Source organism: Ceratosolen solmsi, unplaced genomic scaffold (genome assembly GCF_000503995.2).
Source record: "Ceratosolen solmsi marchali unplaced genomic scaffold, CerSol_1.0 scaffold13, whole genome shotgun sequence".
Lineage (NCBI taxonomy): Eukaryota > Metazoa > Arthropoda > Insecta > Hymenoptera > Agaonidae > Ceratosolen > Ceratosolen solmsi.
Window position 1 is genome coordinate 5891973 of NW_011948418.1, and position 23892 is coordinate 5915864.

At 26.9% G+C, this 23892-nt stretch overlaps 1 protein-coding gene across 2 annotated transcripts in view; it reads right to left on the reverse strand.

Annotated features, from left to right (window-relative positions):
- LOC105360168 (protein cycle) overlaps positions 1 to 22698 on the reverse strand; it is a 29152-nt gene extending 6454 nt beyond the window's left edge. For both annotated transcript variants that reach the window (XM_011496983.1, XM_011496982.1), the window contains exons 1-6: positions 22504 to 22698; positions 21439 to 21510; positions 17169 to 17391; positions 8307 to 8399; positions 6034 to 6151; positions 1671 to 1850 (exon numbers count right to left, since the gene is read on the reverse strand). In XM_011496983.1, the coding sequence (XP_011495285.1) occupies positions 1671 to 1850; positions 6034 to 6151; positions 8307 to 8399; positions 17169 to 17391; positions 21439 to 21494 (670 nt within the window). In that variant the 5' untranslated portion in view covers positions 21495 to 21510; positions 22504 to 22698. The remainder of the gene's footprint in view (positions 1 to 1670; positions 1851 to 6033; positions 6152 to 8306; positions 8400 to 17168; positions 17392 to 21438; positions 21511 to 22503) is intronic.
- Positions 22699 to 23892: the final 1194 nt, after the last annotated feature.

Here is a 23892-nt window from a genome sequence, read left to right on the forward strand (position 1 = left end):
AGTTACGAGCACATAAATATTTATAAATATTTATTAATAATAATTGAATATTAAATATTAAATATTAAATCCTTAATATTGAATTATTTATACATAACAATAATATGTAATGTTAATTTTAATGAAAAATACTTGTCTGTCGGAAAGATATTTTAATCGACACGTAAGAAAAAGTTGTAAATCATAAATGATATTCAATGCCAATGAATGATAATTAATAAAAACATAAAATTTTATGCACTAAAACTTTTTTTTACTTGGAAGAAACTCTTTGTCATAAGAAAGGTAATTTTGTTCACCCTCGCCGAAAATACGAATAACAACCTTTTCAGTAGACTTATTTGCTTTTATATACTTTTGCTTCGTCTATTCATCGCATCGATTTTCCAGGATGATTGTTAAAAGTCGGGTCCTTGAATTTTAATGACATCGAAATAAACATCTGGGATTTTCTGAATCGTGTACGTTAAAATATCGAATTAGCGAATTGCTTAAATTAAAATATTTATATTAATTTTTATGCATATAATTTTCGCATCACCTATAAGATTTTTTATTAATATTTACTTATTCATTTATCTAGCTTCAACGAGGATTCTCTTTTGTTAACCTTTATTTTTTATTTTTTATTTCTAATTTTATAAAATTGTACAATATAAAAATGTGCTATTTCTTTTTTTTTTTTTCATTATAAAATACTTTTTCCAGAAATTGACTGTTTTCGCGTAATATTATGAATGTCTTTAATTCGAGAATTTAATTCGATTTTTTTATATAAAATTCTATCGTTTCCATTTTCATATTAGTGTGATTGTGTTTAAAAAGCTATGATTTGATAGATTTTGAAAAAGTGACGGTAGTAATTTTTAATAATGAATAAGTATGAATTAAATATGCGCTTTGAAGCATTGCAGAGAAGGAATAAGTACCCCCCCCTCTCTCTCTTTCTCTCTCTCTCTCTCTCTTTCTTCTTTCATTGCTAGCTAAGATCGATGTAACTGGCTTAAAATCTTACGGCACCTTGATACTTCAAAATTATAGTGATTCTCGATCAATGGAAAGTTTTATTTTTAAATATATTGATAATTTATTGACAAAGAAATAATGGAGTTAAAATTAACACATACAATTATATTTATCGTTGGTATATAATTTCATATAATATTTACATTAATATCAATATACAAATAATATACGTAAAACGATATTATTTAGTCTCTAGTAATTTTATATATAATAATATTATTTGAAATTATTTCGAGGTATAATGTATTATCTATATATATATATATATATATATATATATATATATATATATATATATATAATTATCCATATAATAATTATGTAATTATGATATTATTTTACGTTCTTATTGTAACAAATGCTTGTATTTTTGCTTCAATATTGATGGATTAATTTCTATTCATTTCTAAATATATTACTTGAAAGTTAAGCTCTTTTAAATGTTTATTAGCGTTTCAACATTTTACGCCCATTATTAATTACATGCACGATTTATCCGTCAATTATTCAAACTTCCTCTGTTGCTAATATTTCCATTAATATTACGATTATTGATTGCAAGAGACCACCAAAGAAAATTCGCTCGCATTAATTTAGCTTAAGCCGTTCATAATATACGGAATGACTTTAAGCCGTAAGCTCACCATGATTTTGTTGCTTTTTTCTCCTGTGACAACCAGTCGTCGTGTCCGCTTCCTCCTTGATTTGCGACTCGGCACATCGCGTATTGACTTTCCGTTTCATCCTGCAGAAGAAGGAACGTCGGGCACCGGGACAAAGCCTGGACACGCCTTGAGGAACGTCGGTTTTCACCGGGAGCATTGCTAATTTTATGATTAGAAAGAATGTGTAGGTAGGCATTCTGCTTTATAATTAAGTAGTTAATTTCAAATACATTGTTTGATGCTTTGTTTATTCAGTTCGTATATTGCATAAGATATCTGAGGATTTGAGTGACTTAATGCTCAATATAATAATCTAACTACGTAATATAATTATGGCATTTTTTTTTACATTTTATTTATTAGATAGAACACAAAATGTCCTATGAAACGAAGAGTTCTTTCTTATCGACTAACATCCTAATCACTGTGCTTTAAAAAGGAATTCGTATTTTCATACTTTCCAAGTTTTTAAAATATAAAGTAACGATTAGTGTAAAATTTATTTGTAGACTCTTTAAATTTATTACCATAGAGTAATACGAAACTGATTCCGTAGAAATAAAAAAAAAGGAATTCAGTGGAAATATTGAATTTAAGACTTATAAATTATATTATTAAGTACAATATAATTATGAAAATAATTAAGAGTAAATAAATTTGTAAATAGTATATTGAACATTCACGCGCGCATACATTCATATCAATTTTTGAGATTCATATCAAGTCATTCCACATATATTTTCTACATTTTTTATGCAAAATATTATCAAAGTGGAAACTTTGTTTTAATTTTTATCCCCTATATATGTGATATAATATACAATTATATAATATACACAAATTACAGTTATAAATTAAATCATTAATTCGAAAGGAAAGGATTCATTCTAGTATAAATTATATCATAAGAGATTCATTAAATATAAATTATAATTTTATTAAATTACTAATATAATCATTAAATAAAAATATTCACGTTTATTATTCATCGATAAATAAATGTATCACAAATGTTGATTTATTTCATTTTAATTGTGTACAACTTTTATTTAATAATGCGTAACAAATTGATTGGTCCCATAAATAAATCATAATCGCAATTAAATATTTCAGTCTACAACGATATATTTCATTCAAAATAAATGTCAGTGTGGAAAATACTCGTGAACGAAGATCAAAGTAAAACTCCTCTTAATATCAACAGACTTTTCAATCATCGGCTCATTAGACTATAAATGGTTTTATTCTATTTTATGGTACTAGAGATACTTTATAGTATACAAAATATTGTACAATTTTCATCGGGCATGTTTGATCGTACTTATCTAAACAAAATTGCGTTCAAATGTATCTGTGTGGTGATTTTGCATTTCGATGGACATTTAAAGTTAAAGCAAAGTCCTTATTATTTATATGAACAAATTTCATTCTTTTTATTACGAAAAATAGAAGTGTAAGACATTGTGCGAATATCATATTGTAATAATTGTTATAATCGCATAATTATATACATATATATTAAAAAAAAAAAAAAAAAAAAAAAAAAAAAAAAAATAAAAAAAAAAAATTGAAATGGTTTATAATGGTTTTTTTTTTTTAATCAGTTTTAAGAATCTATAATATTAAATTGTAGTCAAAGATTAAGACACATGTTCTAGTAATCATCATTTTGTTATCTATTTTAGTCTAATCGTCAATTATACAAGTTTAAACTAATATTACAATAAATAATTACGATAAGTAATATCACAAATGATTTATTTATACATTATATAAGTTTTTGAATAAGTAAACTGAATATTCTTTTTGTGATATTTTTAGGAAACAACAACATTTCTGGAATATTTTCATTTATTTTCAAATAATACATTTTATCATTTATGTAATTTTTCACTTTCAACTGTTCAACAAGGGCAAGAGAACAATTGTATAAAGTTTCTAATGCTCTTTGAATCTTTAAGTAAATACAAAGTATTTTTTTAACACAAATATATATTAATTAATTATTAAATATTATTAATTAAATATTATATTAATTATCGTTACAAAAGTAATCCCTAAAGATCACAATTCATTATAATAATATAGATTTCATTATACTGTTGTGATTTTTATTTTATTAAAATATCAATCTCTTTTTCTAAATCTGTTTCAACAAACATATTGAATATTGCATGAATATATTTAATGTTTGATTAATATGCTACATATGATTAATATAAATAATATTAAATAGTATTATTATTGATTAATCAATTATGTGAGGAGATTGTAAATATTTTCCATTAGAAGTTAAAATGACGTAATAATAAATAAAACTGTCTTTTCGTCTTTTCCGTGCAATATAATATTGTGCATAATAATTGCTGTTGTAAATCATAAGATTTTACCAAGAATCATCATCAAGCCAAGTAATGATGAATTCAATTTGCAGAATATTTTTTATAAATTATATTGTGAAGATTATTATAGTCCAGTAATGCAAGTATACATTGTAGATGAATATCGTATTCCGACTAATTTACTGTGATAATGAAGGATAAAATAATAATTATAAATAAACTGTTTAGATTCTTTTTCCAATCCAAATTAGGATAATTTTGTGGGCGTATCCTTTCCAAGCAACTTACTTCAGGTAATCGCACAGCAGATAGACATACGCTCTGTCATAGCCAAGAAGGAAAAATGACGACGATCTCGTTCGAGCAAAGCGACAAATAATTGATTTCGTTTTGCTTTACTTTCTCTCTCTCCCTCTCTCTCTCTCTCTCTCTCTCTCTCTCTCTCTCTCTCTCTCTCTCTCTCTCTCTCTCTCTCTCTCTCTCTCTCTGTCTCTCTCAATCTATCTATCTAACTATCTAAACACCCCCCCCGCACATACTCTAGCGCCTATTCAATGAGTGCCTTCAGTTTGTAGCTCCATCGCAGTATGGTCGTATTACATAAGCGTCGCACAGTATAACGATCTTATACAAATCGTATGATGTAACTTGCGATCTTGCTCGTACGCGCTGATACGATCAAACGAGAGAGTAAGTGCGAGGAAGGGAAAAGGGAAAGATAACTAAATACCTAGATAGATTAATAGATAGGGAACGAGTGAGCGAGTGAGTAAGTGGGAGAGATTGAGAGAGTGTATGAGTGGGTGAGAGAGAGAGAGAGAGAGAGAGAGAGAGAGAGAGAGAGAGGCGGTGAGAAAGTAGAGGTGGAAGAAATAAGAGTACATACATGTCTCTGATCAACAATGATGATTCCGCAGAAGACGCGATTCAATTTATCATTGCATTTCTTTATAGAGCACTCGATTATTCGTCGGACGCATTCGCATTCTTACAAGCGTTTGCATAATTCTTTCTCAATTTATAAATTATTTTCATATACAACGGCGTAGATCAATTTATACATTCTACTTCTATTGTTCACACGATTATAATACTTCGAGTTGTTAATAAATAATTGAAAAATTATTTGGCCTTTTATTTTGCAGTCATAGGTGATAATGTATGAATGAATAATTTTTGTTCAATTTTAAGATATACAATATTTTAGCTTGAAATGTTTGCAATAAATTTTGCATTATAATGCATTTTATTAATTTTGAAAAATGTTAAACAAATTACGAGATTAATGACGGTGATTTTTATTATTTATAATAAAATTAATTATTATTTTTATTTATAAATTTAAATATTAATTCGAATATTGCCGTTACAAACTGTTCGGTAATTGCGCGTATTGAAATATGGAAAGGAATGTGTGTTTAGTTTTAGAAAAATGAAACATGAATTACAGTTATAAAAGTAAAATTAGAATCGAAGGAAATGCAAGCCATCAAATTTATCGACTTGAAATTATATCTAATTTAAAGTAATTTGAATACGAGAAAGTCTAAAATTAATAAAACAAACGATGCTTTTACAAATAATATAACTCAAATAAGTCTAAATGAGGCTGCTTTTTTTTATGTTTTTTTTTTTTATTTAGGCATCAATGTACCTGTAATAGATATAAAATATCTATATATATATATATATATATATATATATATATATATATATATATATATATATATATATATATATATATATATATATATATATATATATATATATATATATATATATATATATATATATATATATATATATATAATATAAAAAGCAGCACATGCATATTCTATTCTGAACATTAAATATATATTATTTTTGGTATATTTTATTAAATTGGTATTAAAAACAGATACGGATATTTCAATTAAAAAATTTTTAATAATGGGTTTCGGTAAATATGTTTGTAATTATAATAATGCTTTTATATTAAGTCCCATTGAAATTGTACTTACTTTTGGCATCGATGAGCCGTTCACGAGGACTGAGATCGGACGAGGAGAGCTGCTCCTTTACTTTGGCGACGTCCTTCGGATGGAGGATGTCGAACCAACTCTGGCCCAGTAAATCGCCCTGTTCAGATGCATACACGGAACAGAAAAAAAAGAGAACGAAAGAAAAAGAGTACTTATAGCAGAGTGGATATAAAAATTATCTGAATTAATAAATCCAGGTCTGTTGTTCATTAGAAAACTTAACATAACAAAAGACATAAATAATGAAGATTCCTGTAACTTTGATGGTCAAAATGATAGATAGTTGAATGTAAATTAACAAACACGCAATTTAATATTGTCGCTTAATATTTAAAATTAGTCTATTTAATATTTAACATCAAAGTTTATCTTTTCCATTGAATATATCGTCGGCAGTTATGAATGAAAACAAAAATGCTATGCTTAGTTGAATTATTATCTGGGCGCAAATAATATAGTATGGATTGCATTCGCTGTAGCGGTGACTTTGAGCCATTTACGTCATTGTACGAGTTTTTGAAAATTGTATAAGCGATCGTTTACTTCTTTTAATTTTTTAATTTGACTAGTTCATGTATTATTATAATGTTAAAAGTAATCCCGTATACTAAAGTATGTTTTTTTATAAATTGCTTTTCTCATTTTTAATTTGTAGAATTTATATGTTTGAGCACATCTCACTTTGCGTATAGTTTTAATAAGTATTAATATTTTCATTACTGCATTTGTAAAAGTTGAGCAGCTCTTACGGCAGAACTAACGAAACGAAAGTGAACAATAAAGAAAGGTAAAACGATACGAGATAACAGCAAGGATGTCCGAGGTCAAGGATATCTTATCGCATAGCATTTTATTTCGTAATAGTGATCCGACGGAATGAGCGAATTTTAACGAGAAAGTGTAAACGTATGTGGGTGTGGCTTATGCCCTTTTTACACTCAAATTACTCATAAAATCCTTGTGTTTAATTATTTCCCTTTACAATGGCATTTTATTGCATATTCATGATAATTTTACCATTATGGAAGCATTATTATTATCCGGAGGCCATTCATTAATCAGTTTTAAAAATATATAATATTTCATTAATCGAAACGTTAAATGAAATTTATTTTATGCACTATGAAAGCTTAAATTTAATATCATTTTGAACTTAGCCTCGAAAAATATTTTTCTTTTTGAGCAATAATAAGGAAATCTTATACACTATCTAATAAAATTTATTATATTCTACGCGATATACTCTTAATTAATAAATAATATGCTATTTTTCAATTTTTATTTCTGAAACTGCAACTTAGCCTTGACGATCTTCATTTCCGCAATTTCGATAATTGCACAAATGCAAGAGTGGATTAAGTCGAGGATAAATAAGCATTCGCAGGAGGCATAATTTCAAGCGCGTATCCCGATGAGCTCTGAGTCATAGAGTTTGTTGCATTCAAGTGTAAAGAGGGCTAGTGATTAGACTCGCCTCGCCTCGTAAAGTACATGCGACTGTTTTGGCTGCGCGGGCGAAATGCATTTCTTATTATTACACTTTTGGCTCCCGTCTTCTTAGGGTAGATTGCGGCTAGGCAATAATTATGCAATGCCAGGTAAATGCGATGGATCGATGCTTTTTTACCCAGTACTAATTATCACGAGGCCTTATCAGCAGTACTAGCGATAGAATCGAATACGAATCGTTTACCGATTCGCGAATGGATTATAATGCTTGCACGGACAAGGACAATCGTCGCCATAGAGATCGGTTGTTCGAACTCTTATTGGTATGTAAGTGGTTCTGGATATTGAACTTCTCAGGTGTACGTATGAATTTTTACGAATTAATTATGTTTTTAAAATTACAATTCTGAAAATAAATTTGCATGTCATTATAAAAATTCTACGATTATTTTATATGTCCAAACTTAATAATATTAGTCTTAATAATATTTAAGATGAGTTTTAATTTATTGTATCGATTTTTAATCTTATAATTTTCAGGGACTGTTATCGATTTTATTTTTCTTTCAAGTATAATGCACATTTACATTTTCATCACTAAAATTACGTAGTGAAATATTTATACAAGAATCTTGAAAAAAATTTTGTAAATATTTTATATATATGAGCATGTATTGTTGAGAACAGTGACATAACGTTTTCATCCACAGATGCTTATATTTTAAATGTTAAATAAAGTTAATTTTAGAATTTTTTACATATTTACGGCGTGTTTGAAACGAGCAGTTATTGTAGATGCTTACCTGAGAATAATTAAGCGTCTGCGAAACGGATTTGGATACGTAAAGAATCCTGCCCCGGTCGCAGCCGACGACGAAGACGAAACCCTCGGTTGCCTATAACAATAAAGTAAGATCCTTGTCACGTTAAAGCAAACTGAACTATTCTTCTTTTGCTCGCATGTGCGTGCACGAATACGAGCACATCGTCGATCTCTTTTAAGGCTGCTTGTGTCGCAGGAAGGGCAAAAAAGTAATGGCGACAACCCCTTCCTTATCATGCCGCTTTGTGCGCGATTTCATTGGCAAGCAGAAGTTTCTATAGGCTTCAATTGTATGGTTTTGTTAGCTTTTGAGATTTTTCTTGCGAGTCCTTCCTTGTTAACTTTACCTTACGCCGTTTGTGTCTTACTCGCTTGCAAATAAAAGTTAAAAAACAATGTAAAATAAAATTATTATAATTTTAAGCAAAATTTTTTGTGGTATTAGCAGAGGCAATAATTTAAATAGAGGCTATGTGATTTGTCTATGGAATGAGTATGTAAATAATATTTTTATATTAAACGCCGTTCAATTTGCTTTAAAAAGCTTGTAAATTACGATATGTAATTGTAATTTCATATGAATTTATTAAAAACTCTCCTCCTCGCTCCTGGTAGACGAAACGAATGATTAAACGATCTTACCTATATTATTAAAAGTGAGTTAACATAAGTGAAACGCAAAGATGCTATAAGCATAAAATATTAAAAAATTTCAAATATACAAACGTGATGTTCAATTTATAAAAAAAAAAAAGCCTTACGTTCTCATTACGAACAATTATCACTTGTGAAATAAAGTGGTAATAAAATGAACGAAATATCTCTCATAAAGTTTAATTAATTATCGATACCATTCCACCTTAGATTCATTCATATTATTATCTTGATTATTTCTTACCGGGGACGGTAATTCAGGCAATAATTAATTTGACAGTACGATATATTAAGTCGAGCGGCTAGGCAATCGATTGCGCAAGGCGCGAAAGCGCTAAGAAAAACCACCTGGTCTCCGTCTGGGGATTTGTTGCTCATGTGCGGGGGTCGCACAATGAAAATCCAAGTTTGTAAGGCGGCACCGTGAGAATGCGTGAGAATCGAGCGAAAGCAACGCGCATGCGCCCACGATCAGCGACGAAATCGTTCGCGTTCGATAAGCCAAGCTGATACCATTTCCGTATACGTAGTTTTCCCGAGCGCGCTTTCTTCTCCCAAGCAGTGGTCCTTAATTCGATACTTGCCGTAATACTTTAAGGGCAGACTTTTGCCTTGCGATAATCATCGGTTCCCTTGTTCCCATATGCCCGAGCTTTATCTGATCTATGTGTACACCAGCCAGCGGTGTTCATGTTTCGAATAAATAGATCGATTTATCGCGAATTGTGAAGATTTTTATACATATTTAATATGTTTTTTTTTTCGCCATGAGGAATTTAGTTGACTTGAATTACTTTGGTCACATGAATTAGCGAATAAAGAATTTTTTCCTTTTTTTTTCTAGTATTATAACAGGGGCGCTCGCTTTTATTGCATTTCATTGCTTAAATAAATAAATTTATAGATCACTTTAAACATATGAATAAAAGACTACGGAACTACACTTTTAACATTGCGCATGTTTTATTAAAGAAATATGCTTTATTTGTGCAACAAAGTATGAGAAGAGGTCGGAAAAGTTACACAAGAATACTCGATATTCACAATAAAGTATGATTTCGAATTTCGATTTCTCAAGTATTATGCAATAATAGGATATTTATTAAATATTGACTAACGATAGTGTTAATAATTGCTAAATTTATTATTCCAAATGTCGTGACTCGATTATTCGACCAACAATTTATAATCACGAACGATCATTTAATTTGTTGTAGTTGCATTGGTAACCAGATATTCCGTCCCTTCCGGGATCAAAGTATCTATGTAGTAATAATATATTTTACACATTTTAATATAGTTAATACATTTTTAACGTAATATCACAATTAATTTCTCAGCATGAGCTCAGCATAAATAGCGTGGACGAAACTTTGCATTTTATCTTTGCATTATGTATTAAAAAGTTTCCTCGTCCCTAAAGTAGAAAGTAAAGAAACATTTTTCAGGTGTAAACCCGGTTTTCCAACATTAAATAGGACGACCGATTTATAAAACGGCCCCTCTCCAAATCAAAAGACATTTGATTTTCGTAACGGATACCAAGGAACAAAGCATAACGTCACGAGTTTCGTCGGAAAAAATACAAAGCGGCTTATTCGGATAGACGGGATAGGTTTATTGTCGTCTTGCGCACGATGAAAGCATATCGAGGAGGATATTCTAGGACACGACCAAGTGCTAAAACAAGTGACTGTTGTTTGGGTTGGTGCGGTCAGTCACGGGTCTGTGAGCGCGAAACACAGTCTACTGCCGGGTTTGCATAATGCGATGCATATGTAGGTGAGAGGGTCGAAAGTTCAGAATCATTGAAACTTAGTCAGCTTGTAGCATGGATGTGAAGCTTACACAGGTCCGCAGGGCTAACGAAGCAACATAATTAGTGTAACCATATGGTTAAATGGCGAACTTGTTCCTATAATGCCCGAGCTAAGAATTTAGCTACAAAGCTGTTGGTTGCAGCACTGCAATTGCATTACGTGCATCAATACTATTGGCACGAGGTTGATACATAATTGCTATCTAATCTGCATATTTTACATTAAATTATCATATTTATGTTATTTTTCTTCAAAACTGTGTTTATTAAATATATATATATTTGTTGTGTAATTCGCTCAAATAAGTTTCATTAAAATTAAGTTATCTAGTCATTTTCATTTATTAGAATGTGATTTATAGATTGTATATAATTTCGATTTTATATATATTTTATATAGATTTTTTTATGTCTTAATGACAATAATTATGATTTATTTATTAATTCATGATTATCAAAAAAAAAAAAAAAAAAAAAAAAAAAACTAGTGAATGGCTTATTATTTCAGAAATATGTACATTAGTAATGTTAAAAAAAAAAAAATAAACATTCCCAGTGTGACCAGTGTAGAAAATTCGAAATATATCGATGTATAATGAAAAATAAATCTCATATGAATACGAACAATTATTAGTTAATACTTTTTAACACTTTGTTCTCGATGATCTGTATGATTTGTAAAGAAAACTAATATAAAGCTAGCATATAAAAATCTTCATTAATTTTAAAATTATTAACAAATCAAATATTACTTTATAAAATAATTAATACTGAAATTCTAGTAATAATAAATACTTAAAAAAAAAAAACAATCATATTACTTATTATACTTGTTTATTCATATACTAAATTGTTATATTGTTATTAGGGTCTAACGAGCATAAATGTTTAGTGGATAGGAAGAAAATTATCAATATAATAATTATTATTTCAAATGGTTATATACACATCAATGATCATTAATTGAGGATTAATTAAGATTAAATTAAATTCGATAATTTAATAAAGTCAGAGATTCAGCAGACTTTATAATATATGCTGCTATCTTTTAATTAAAATATATGTGCAATTTTCAAATAATATTTTAATAAATTTATCATGAGCTTAATATGCGAACGTACTAATATAAAAAAAAAAGTTTTTAAAATTATTAAATAAGTAATTTAAAATTTAAGGTATAATTTAACAGAACTTACTGAAAATTAATTACTACTAAACATTATTTCATACGATTGTTTAAATAATTATAATAGTAATGTATAAAAATCTTATTTATCCTTATCATTAAATAAAAATGTTGATTGATTCATTATTATAAAGAAAATCCTTAAGCAATTTATATAATATTCGTATTCTATTGAAATTAGACAATATAGTCGGAAAATATTTTATTTTTTCAATAGTTATGTGATATATTTTTATATTATTCGATTATGTAATTTATTTTAATATCATCGATTCATTACTTTATTCATAATTCATTAGAAATTTAATCATTTTATCTATATATTACAATAATATTTTATTATTACTTAAACAATTTATATATATATATATATTTTCAACAGCTATTTCTTTTAATCTCATCTTAACAAACGAGTACGACATTTAATAATTTTATATAAGTCTTTTTATAGGTTGATATAAGTACATAAGTGAATAAAAACATCAAGTAACCAGATGGACTTTGATGTGGCGAGAAAGGAATGTACTATTTGTACTATTTAAGATTACATATGTATTGATCATACAGGTACGTACCAAAATCAAATCTAGTGTCTTCAATAAGATATCAGAGAAAGTATGTACTTGTATAAGTACACGTGCAGTGCTCTAGTAGGTGAGCTTATGCACACATGTACCTCGGTTATAGGAATATTACATACAGGTATTGAAAGCAGATGCGAGAGATGGAGAAACCGTAGAACATCTTATTGTTTGGGGTATTTTTTTTTCTCGCTCTATTTTTCATAAAAAATGTAAAATAGAGTTTTTATATTGATATTGTTGCAAATTGATGTATTCGATGGATAATAATAATACGGAAAGATTCATTTGATGTAATAAATTATTGATTGTAAGGAAATTTAATATTCTATTAATGTGTCTAAATTATAAAAAAATGTCCTATTCTTATTAATCCAAAGTCACTTATTAAACTTAAGTTCCAAATCTAAATTTAAACGTATTTGGAGAAATCTTTTCTTCGAGTAACCTTGTTTTCGGTAAGTTTTCTTTTTAGTTACAGCAGAACATTTCTTTTATGTAATTTTATATTTTATCACAGGTCAATTTGTCATCATCATTTCATTTCAATTTATTATTAAAAAATTTAATCGTATGAAAGATATTCGGTTAGTAATAACAATTTAAAAATATGCTATGATAAATTGTCTATCATATTCCCATCCATATCAGATCCATATCAGATAGCATTGATTTTTACAGTTTTTTCAAGTTTGTAAATTATTGTTTATTGCGTGATAAATTGTTCTTCCATTTCGTTACAAATTTTCTCATTTTTTTTCGTGAAAAAAATTTGACGACTCCATTGTATACACCAAAGAACAGATCTTACTTTATAACAAACAAATAATTTTAATATAAATAATTCGTTAAATCCATTCAAATATTAATCATCGATGAATTAAAAATAATTACTACTTAATATTTTTCATACAAGTGAAAAGAAACGGATATAAAGATTTATTGGTTTGGTATTCTTATTTAAAAATTTTTTCATCTATTTACTTATCAAAGAATAAAAAAGGGTTTTAAAAATGATAGAGTATGATTGTTACTTAATAAAAATAGAATTAAAAAGTGACATACATTTAATAATATATTTATACAATCTCATCTTTAATCACTGAATGAAACTATAATGTCGTTTATTTTTTAATATATTGCACCGTCGTGACATTATATTGGGCTATTGCGTGAATTTATTCTTAACAAGCATAGAATCGAGAAAAAGATCTTCAAATGAGCATTGAACAAGCAAAAAGTTCGGTGTAGGAAGAAAGGATCCTTGCTTAAGACTAAAGTTTATATATATATATATATATATATAAGCGCTAAGAAAAGAATTAGGACGAAAAAAAGAGACAAATCGAAACACTTTATAATAGTTTTATTACTATTGGTTTATCTTGAATACAGTTTGGTCAACCTGAAAGGGAATGTAATGAGCCAATGCACATGAAGGTTCACTATCGGATAAACTGAGATTTAGACCAATTCAATTTGTTTAAATAGTATTGGTATTTTTATCCAATTTTAGAGATATCATATGCTACTGATATTTATGAAGAAAATGTTTATGAAGGATAGTGCAAATACGTTACAAAAATAATATTACACGTATGCGTAACTTTGGTTAATGTAGCGTAATAATTTAATAATATTTTATCTTTATATTTATTGGTGTAATATGTTAGTAATACATTATTTCATATAATATTATTATATTTAATTCATATTCTTATCACTAGAGTATATATATATATATATATATATATATACACTTGGACAACGAATGTATAAAAAACGAATACATTTATCTTGTTTCGCCTTTGGAAATATATTACATTGAATACATTGAAATGTATTAGAACGATAATGTTATTTTAACATAATTTAGAAATAGAAAATTATTTTCCATTAAATGATTAAATTATATAAAATTATTTATTTTAAAAGCTACTTTATAGGCTACTTTAGATTAGACCGAAGTAAAACAAAATTTGCATTTGAATTTTTTCTATACTAATATAACAATAAATTATCGTTATAATTAAAAAGTATTTATTAATATGGAAATGTAATTGTATATATTCCTTTTAGAAATAGAAATAATTTTTTTAGCGATATTCTAGAACTCTATAACTGGAGATGCCATTTTCTAAAGCTCATTAAAAAATGAATTATTCGTGATACAATAGAAAATTTTTCCATAAATTTTTATTTCGCAATAATGTAAAATTTAACAATTCAAAATATAGTTTCTTAATTGGCAAGCTCATTTATCTCAATTAACATCACTGGTTTTACAAATCATTAAGCGATGTCAACCATTATATAGATTTAAATTAAAATTAAAATTTCTTTCACGAATTTTATATTTTGGTTGACTATAATAATATAAAGAAACTAATAATTGTTGAATATAAAAATAATCCAGTTTCAACCAAAACGTATTTTTGGAATATTTACCTTAAATAACATTTTTAAATGCTATTCAATTAAGAGTTGATTGAATTACATAAGATGATTAAAAATCAGGTACCGATATTGCATCAGCGTCATTATGATCAAATAAACAAGTCCGATATCCTTGTTACAAACTAACTTAAACTTTTCATACTCTAATGTATATCAAAATAATAATTAAATACAATATATCATCTACAGTTATCGTTTATAAAAGTAAATACGTGAACAAAAAAATTTCCTAAATAATATCTTCGACTTATGTCTCAAATCACATAAATCTCTAATACATTATTAGTTCAATACACGTGTTAACGCACTATCGAATTAAAAAAAAAAAAAAAACTATTTCATAATTTGCATAAGTCTGACAATCAAAGGTAACAAAGGTAACCTACAAAACTACATACATAAAGACAATCCAATCCTTTATTATCGTGACCGTTGCTCTATTACCTACACGTACAAGCGCACAATCTATCTCGCTCACTTCTTTCTCTCTTGGGTCACGACAATGAAAAAGGCCGCGTGCTCGAGGCGCGTAACGGAATTTCGAGTAAATTAATCTTCGCCGCTCGCGGCTGCAGTTCGACTTTCGCGCGAACGCGAATATAACGATAATGATACAGTGTGCCAAGATAAGCCTGGCCGAGCGTCTGGATTTACGTATTTCGATACTAGTAAATGAATGAGTGACTGACTAAAAGGACGTGTGCGTGCGTGCGTGTGCGCGCGCGCCTGTGTGTCTGTGTTGCGTGCGTTTGTGCGCTTGTGTTGTGTCTGGTCGTGCGCGCATGCGTCTACGGTAATATACCGCCTTATCTATCGGGGCTTGGAAAATGAATCTTAATGCAATTTTCAAAACTCGTGTGCGCTCAGTGTTCGCAAAATAATCGATCGTTTACGAAACGCGTTCATCCAGTGATAATAACAGTCCTACACATACCTGTGTGGAATTTCGAAATTTCTTGAGAACCACCTTATGAATTGCGAAATATATATAACACATTGACCTTTTTTTATAAAGTAATGTAAATGTTTTTCGAACATTTTTTTACACACATTTCTGTTAAATAAATATATATTTGTGCTGGAACTATATTTACTTGTATGGTAGTATGGTGGCTCGAGTCGTTATAAATTTCACGCAACTTTAAATCAATAACATTTTACGTGTTTATCAATTTATATGACTTTATTTATTTAATAAAATAATTTTTCAGTACTTAGCCGTCGACTCGACAGTTATAGAAAAGATTCTGAAGTAGAATAATACATTAGAGTTTCATTTTAAAGAAAATTGCTGAAATGACTAGAAAATCAAGCGTGAAATGTAATGAAATAAATTATAACGATGTCGATATTGAAATCAATAAAATTAATAATTTCAAAAATACAATTATTTTAGTCTATATGTAACGTGTATATGTAACCTATAAGATAAATACGTTACAAGTTTGCCGTTAAAATGTTGTTTTTAATCGCACACGACCATAATATACAAGATATTTTGTAAATTTGTAATATTGAAAATTGTACATTAATCGCATTACCGTTTCATAGAAATATTTTTAAAAAACATTAGCTATGCTAATATTCCTAATTTAATATCTATTTAACTTTAACGTACTGACTAATATCATTGCGCAGATAATTCATAAATTCTCGAATTACCGCAAAGAATGAATTAATTTAGATTAAAAATTGCTCGCTAAATTTGTTGATCTTTTCACAAATTGTTCTTACATACTTTTATTCAATTATTAAATTAGTCAATAAATCTATAATTTATTATTGATTTACAAAAAAAAAAAAAAAAAAAAAAAAAAAAAAAAAAAAAAAGTATGAAACTATGAGATTTTATAATAACTATTTATCATAAAGCTAAACGTACGAGGAATAAATTGTTTATTCATCTTTATACTTCCCTATTTCCTTAAAAGGCAATTTTACGAAATAATAAATATTATTGCCATAAATTGTCGATTAATTAAATGTTAAAATTAACGCCAGAAACGTGAAATTTAAAATTTAATATCCATAAGTAATCCAAATGATTGAAAATAGAGAGGTAAAGTTTCGGATTACTTTATGCCTATTCTAAGTGATTTAATGCTGTGAGTGGGAACGTCGATATTTCAGGAATAACAAACGTACCTGTAAAATTAGAGTTTTTAGTAATGCCGGTTTGTAGTGGCCCTCGGTATACGACGTGACGGCACCTAAGATTGTCTTGAGATGCTGCACTGCCATCCTTAGGACTGTCAGTTTGTCCAATTTCCGAGACATCGCGTGACACATCGGCACCATTGCCGAGAGCTCCGTGATGTATGTGTTCATTTTGTCCCGTCGACGCTTCTCGATCTCGCTATGATTTTGTCTGCACAAAGGGTCAATGAACTTACAACCAGTGCGCGAACGAGTAAATCGTGCGTGCCGTTCATTTTTACGAGTCTTTTACGAAAGCTTTGGGAATCAGTCGCAAATGAACGAATTGCAAGAGGCTGGAGTTTATTTTTATCGCTTATGTTTATTGAGCGAAAGATGACAGCTTCGTACTTTCTAGACTTTCAGCCATTGGGTTAAAATGCAATTTTTAACTTATACTGCATTTAATAGATTTAATTTAATAGATGTAATTTTTTAATTTGAGATGGAGTGAAATTTGATGACAATTATTTTGTTAAAAACTCACGCAAAACTGATGCGCATTCTTTTTACGTAAGGCATAATGCATTTTATTACTTGATTGAATGAATTTAAGAATATTTTTTCGAGCAATACATTTGATATTTATATTCCTTTTATTGCACTAGTATACATTGAAAGTATAATAGTTTCATCTTAGTCTTTGTAATCGTTGTAATCTCCATTTTGCAAAAAATATAATGGCCGATAATTATGCACGAAATTGCGAAAAACTGATATGTAACGTAGAACAAGATTCTCGAATACATTAAATTATAATTACTTATATTAAATATGGATATTGAAAATGCATGAAAAGCCTAAGAAATAATTTGTATTTCAGTTAAATGACGTAATAAAGGCATACTTCGATATGTCTTGAAGGCAATTATTCTACAAGTCACCCTAATTATAAATGCTGTAAGCCTACGAAACGACAAGAGTGCATTAATGCGATATAGATAATATCAAAGTAACAAAAATGCTTACCAATAATAAACGATTAGCTGTTGTTGATGATTATTAATAAACAAATTTTTTTTTATAAATAAATAAAACATAAACAATTTCAACTAATGGTAATAATAATAAATAAAACAAGAGTTTCCGTTAGGTAGTAATAATCAAACACATTTGATCAACGACTCGATAAAATGTCTATACTCTAATTTAATTAAAGAAAAACTCATTTATTACTAGACTAAGTAAGCAATATGAAAAGTTTGATTAATTTTTAGAAAATCTATCCATTACTGTTCATCATACTATAATAATGCTTATTTTCAAATAAAAATTGTAATAAAAAATTCGAACATGAAAATGATTAGGCCATATTTTTTATTCATCAACAATCGATCATTAAATCAATAAATACTTAATGATTCAATAATAAATTAGCACTTCGTGATAAGCTCATTACTGATATTACTTTTCTCTGACTATATTTACATTGCTATTATTTAACATCGCGATAGTAAATTAATACATAAGATATTTTATTAATACAGCGAATAAATTTTCAAATTTATTTATTCACGTGGATGTAAACAATTAAATCCGTAATGAAAATCCAAAATAAATTTGTAACCGTATTCTAATAAAAAAGATATTGAAATTTATAACATAGCAGCTTTTTATATTAGTAGAATAACAAGATGTTATTCTTTTGACTAACATAATAAATAATAAGAAATTTACATTTTTTAGCTTACATTCTAAAATTTTAAATATAGTGGAATTTAAAAAATTAGGGAATAACTTGTAGGCTCCTTAAGTTATTTTATATTAATTAACACTATATTTGAATAAAGTGCTTTTTTATATAATTATACAATACAAGTAAGGAATATATTATTTTAAACAACTACGTCGTACATATGTATATATATATTTACGGCTTAATTGTTTAAAGTAAAATTTTCCTTTATATATATATATGTATTGACGGCGTAGTTGTTTAAATTAAAATAATCCTTTATATATATATGTATTGACGGCGTAATTGTTTAAACTAAAACTGTCCTTTATATATATATATATGTATGGCGTAATTGTTTAAACTAAAATAATCCTTTATATATATATATATTTACGGCGTAATTGTTTAAACTAAAATATTCCTTTATATAAATATGTATTGACGATGTAATTGTTTAAACTAAAATATTCCTTTATATATATATATATAGTATTGACGGCGTAGTTGTTTAAATTAAAATAATCCTTTATATATATATGTATTGACGGCGTAATTGTTTAAACTAAAACTGTCCTTTATATATATATATATGTATGGCGTAATTGTTTAAACTAAAATAATCCTTTATATATATATATATATATATATATACGGCGTAGTTGCTTAAAATAAAATATTCCTTTATACATATATATTTACGGCTTAATTGTTTAAAGTAAAATTTTTCTTTATATATATATATATATATTTACGGCATAATTGTTTAAAGTAAAATAATCCTTTCTATGTATATATATATGTACGGCGTAATTGTTTCAAATAAAATATTCATTTATATATATATATATTTACGGCGTAATTGTTTAAACTAAAATAATCCTTTATATATATATATATATATATATATATTTACGGCGTAATTGTTTAAAGTAAAATAATCCTTTCTATGTATATATATATGTACGGCGTAATTGTTTAAACTAAAATTGTCCTTTATATATATATATATGTACGGCGTAATTGTTTAAACTCAAATATTCCTATATATATATATGTATATATATATATATATATATATATATATATATATTTACGGCGTATTTGTTTCAAATAAAATATTCCTTTATATATATATGTATTGACGGCGTAATTGTTTAAAGTAAAATATTCCTTTATATATATATATATATATATATATATATATATATATATATATATATGTATATGTATATATATATATATTCACGACGTAATTGTTTAAACTAAAATATTCCTTTATATATATATATATATATTTACGGCATAATTGTTTAAAGTAAAATAATCCTTTCTATGTATATATATATGTACGGCGTAATTGTTTAAAATAAAATTTTCCTATATATATATTTACGGCGTAATTGTTTAAAATAAAATTTTTCTTTATGTATATATATTTGCGGCGTAATTATTTAAACTAAAATTTTCTTTTATAGATATATATTTACGGCGCAGTTGTTTAAAATAAAATATTCCTATATATATATATGTATTGACGACGTAATTGTTTAAACTAAAATATTCCTTTATATATATATATATTTACGGCGTAATTGTTTAAAATAAAATTTTTCTTTATGTATATATATTTGCGGCGTAATTATTTAAACTAAAATTTTCTTTTATAGATATATATTTACGGCGCAGTTGTTTAAAATAAAATATTCCTATATATATATATGTATTGACGGTGTAATTGTTTAAACTAAAATATTCCTTTATATATATATATATATATTGACGGCGTAATTGTATAAACTAAATTATTCCTTTATATATATATATATTTAGGGCGTAATTGATGAAAATAAAATATTCCTTTATATATAGAGATGTATGGCGTAATTGTTTAAACTAAAATAATCCTTTATATATATATATATTTACGGCGTAATTGTTTAAACTAAAATTTTCTTTTATATATATATATGTACGGCGTAATTGTTTAAAATAAAATTTTCCTATATATATATTTACGGCGTAATTGTTTGAACTTCTGAAAACATTTTATAAAGTAAAAAATTTAGTTGCAACGTAAACATTTACGAACAGTTAAGAAACACATTTAAGAATTGAATAACTTTAATAATTTAATATTTTTACAACGTAGAACATAACAGTTATTTATACCTATTTCTCTATATTTTTCTAATATTTATATTTTTTCTGTAGTACAATTATTTACGATGTACATACATAATACATATATCTTGTATATATCAATATTTTTATTAAATAATAATAGAAAAACACGTTATATTATATTAACATATAATAGTTTTTCATACTCATAGTATGTTTCATAATATTATTGTTTATTATGTAATTGAATTTTTCAAATATAATATCAATCTATTGAAAATATTGGTATATAAAATATTATTTAACCTTAAAAAATATTATCGATGGAAATGATCTATCAATCAATTTCATGATATTTTATTTCTTTATTTTAATAACAATAAAGAACATGTGATATTATTATTTTGTTATTTAACTTACTTTTTACTATCATCGTTCAATTGTACTGATTTCGCATCCTCTCCCGGGTCATCCATTAATTCGCTCGAGTCACTGTGGAAAGAAAAAGAATTCAAATTAAAAAGATTATTAGATTTTAGATTAAAAAGGTAATTAACAATGTTTATAAAGCTGTAAGAAAATAGAATTTTGTAAACGAAAGAATTATTGTATGTTGAATTAGCATATTATTCTTTAAAATATATATTTTATGACACTTGTTATGCGTCGCAGGTAATCTATATGTTGTATTGCATAATTTCATTACGTTTATCTATAAATTTTTTAAACCATTTCATTTATTTATATTCATGTATATTAACTTATCGATATAAATAAATAATATATAATATTATCGACACACACAAAAAATATATTAAAAATACAATGTATGATCATTGTGCAACTATTTAAGTATGCTATAAAGTTGTAATACAATTCATTTTCCAGTAAATGTAAAAAAAAAAATTACATTATTGTGACATATTTTACTAATTATTATTGATAATTTGTAATATACGTTTTGAAAATTTATTTAGATTTAGATAATTTTTATCATCGGATATTTCTATAAAAGTGTTGACTATTTAAGAAAGCAAATTAGAGAAAAGAAATGTATGATTCTGTTTTTGTTTCTCTTAATATAATTAAAATCTTATGTATACTTTCAATTGGTAGCTTAATCTATGCTTTTACTAATAAACAAACATTTTTTATTATTTATAGGTAGTAACGTTGAATATTATGGCTCTAGCCCGAACAGAGTATCGGAAGCACCATGATGTTTAAATTAATTTTAATCCATAAATTGTAAGCATGTGCAAGAAAAGGGGCGGTAATGGTTTTACATACGACGTGCTTAGAAAGATAAAAGAGAAGAAAGTCCGTTTACGAAAAGTCGACTGAACGGAAAGCAAGACCGGTCGCTCCACGATTTCTGTTGTACTCCAAATTACGCAGTGATTTGTTAATCTATTAACAATTTAACGAGGGGCAAACTCTCCGCATTTTGGATGTTTATGAATTATGCAAAGAGCAAAGGCTTACATTACATTGGCACGCCTTCGATCGCCGTTAGCCCATTAACGAAAGCTCGCCATTGCGTAACGGCCTCCTGTGCGGCATGATCTATATAATCTGCGTGTATACACGGCCGATTTATCTGCTCTACGAATTTTACGAATTTCACGTTTGATTTGCGTTGCGAGTTCCTTCGAAAATATTTTTCTTCTTTTATTCTCTTTGTTTATGTCGCGGTGTAGTAGTAAGCCGAGCCTTAGGCATTGTGCAAATTTTTTTTCTCAATCCATGCGTCACGACTAAGACAAATATTATTTATTTCATTATTATTAATTTTATAATGATTAAGAATCTTATGCAGCATGTGATTCGTTTGCCATATTATATTTCATATGTCGAATTTTTTTTTTTTTTTTTTTTTTTTTTTTTTTTTTTTGAACATACAGATCGACAATCTGCTTTTCCAAGCAAACGCTTTCCTTGGAATTAATCTGTCATTTAAATGGTATTTGATTAATCTATACTTACTGACATTGCGATTAAATATTGTCACTTAAAAATTAAAACTTCTAAGAAGTTAGGCACAATCGGTTTTACTCTCATGATTAAATTTCAGACGATTGAAATTAAATATAATCAGCAGTTTTTTTTACAAAAGAAAAAGTTTATAGATCCGAATGGAATTTAATATACATTATTAATTTAATCTTATATACAAGTATAAATATGGACATGAAATTTTATTGAATTATTACAACAACAACACCAACAACAACAACAACAACAAAAATCATGAAAATGTGACAATGGACAGTTTTTATGCTGTGGACAGCTCATATGAAACTAAATGATAATAAATAACAACTTCGATTAATACGAATTTCGTTCGAATCTCAAAACTCGCTTGTTAAACCAGTTTTTAATGAAGCGATTGAATTACGATTTTAATTGCTCTAATGATTAAAAAATATTGTGATTTTATGTTTAAAGCATTCCCTTAACTAATGTACGTGCATTAATTACATTAACTCAATACACAAAAAATAATTTCAATTATAATTTTTTTTTTGGCGAACTAGTAAGTATAATATACTGAAATATAAAAATCTTTATATTATATTTATTTTAAGTTTAATTATAAAACAAAGTTAAGGTTAATACTTAATACTTAATACTTGTTAAATAAATAATGTTTAAACACACGCACGCACGCACGCACGCACGCACGCACGCACGCACACGCGCGCGCGCACACATATATATTAATTTTCAACTATTTGCAAATTATTTATATTTCTTTTCATTAATCAATTAAAATTAATTAAACTATATTAGCATTAATAATATCCGTAAATGTCTGAACTTAATTTTGTTTACTTGATTGGAATGATTTATTTATATTTAAAGAAATTGTAT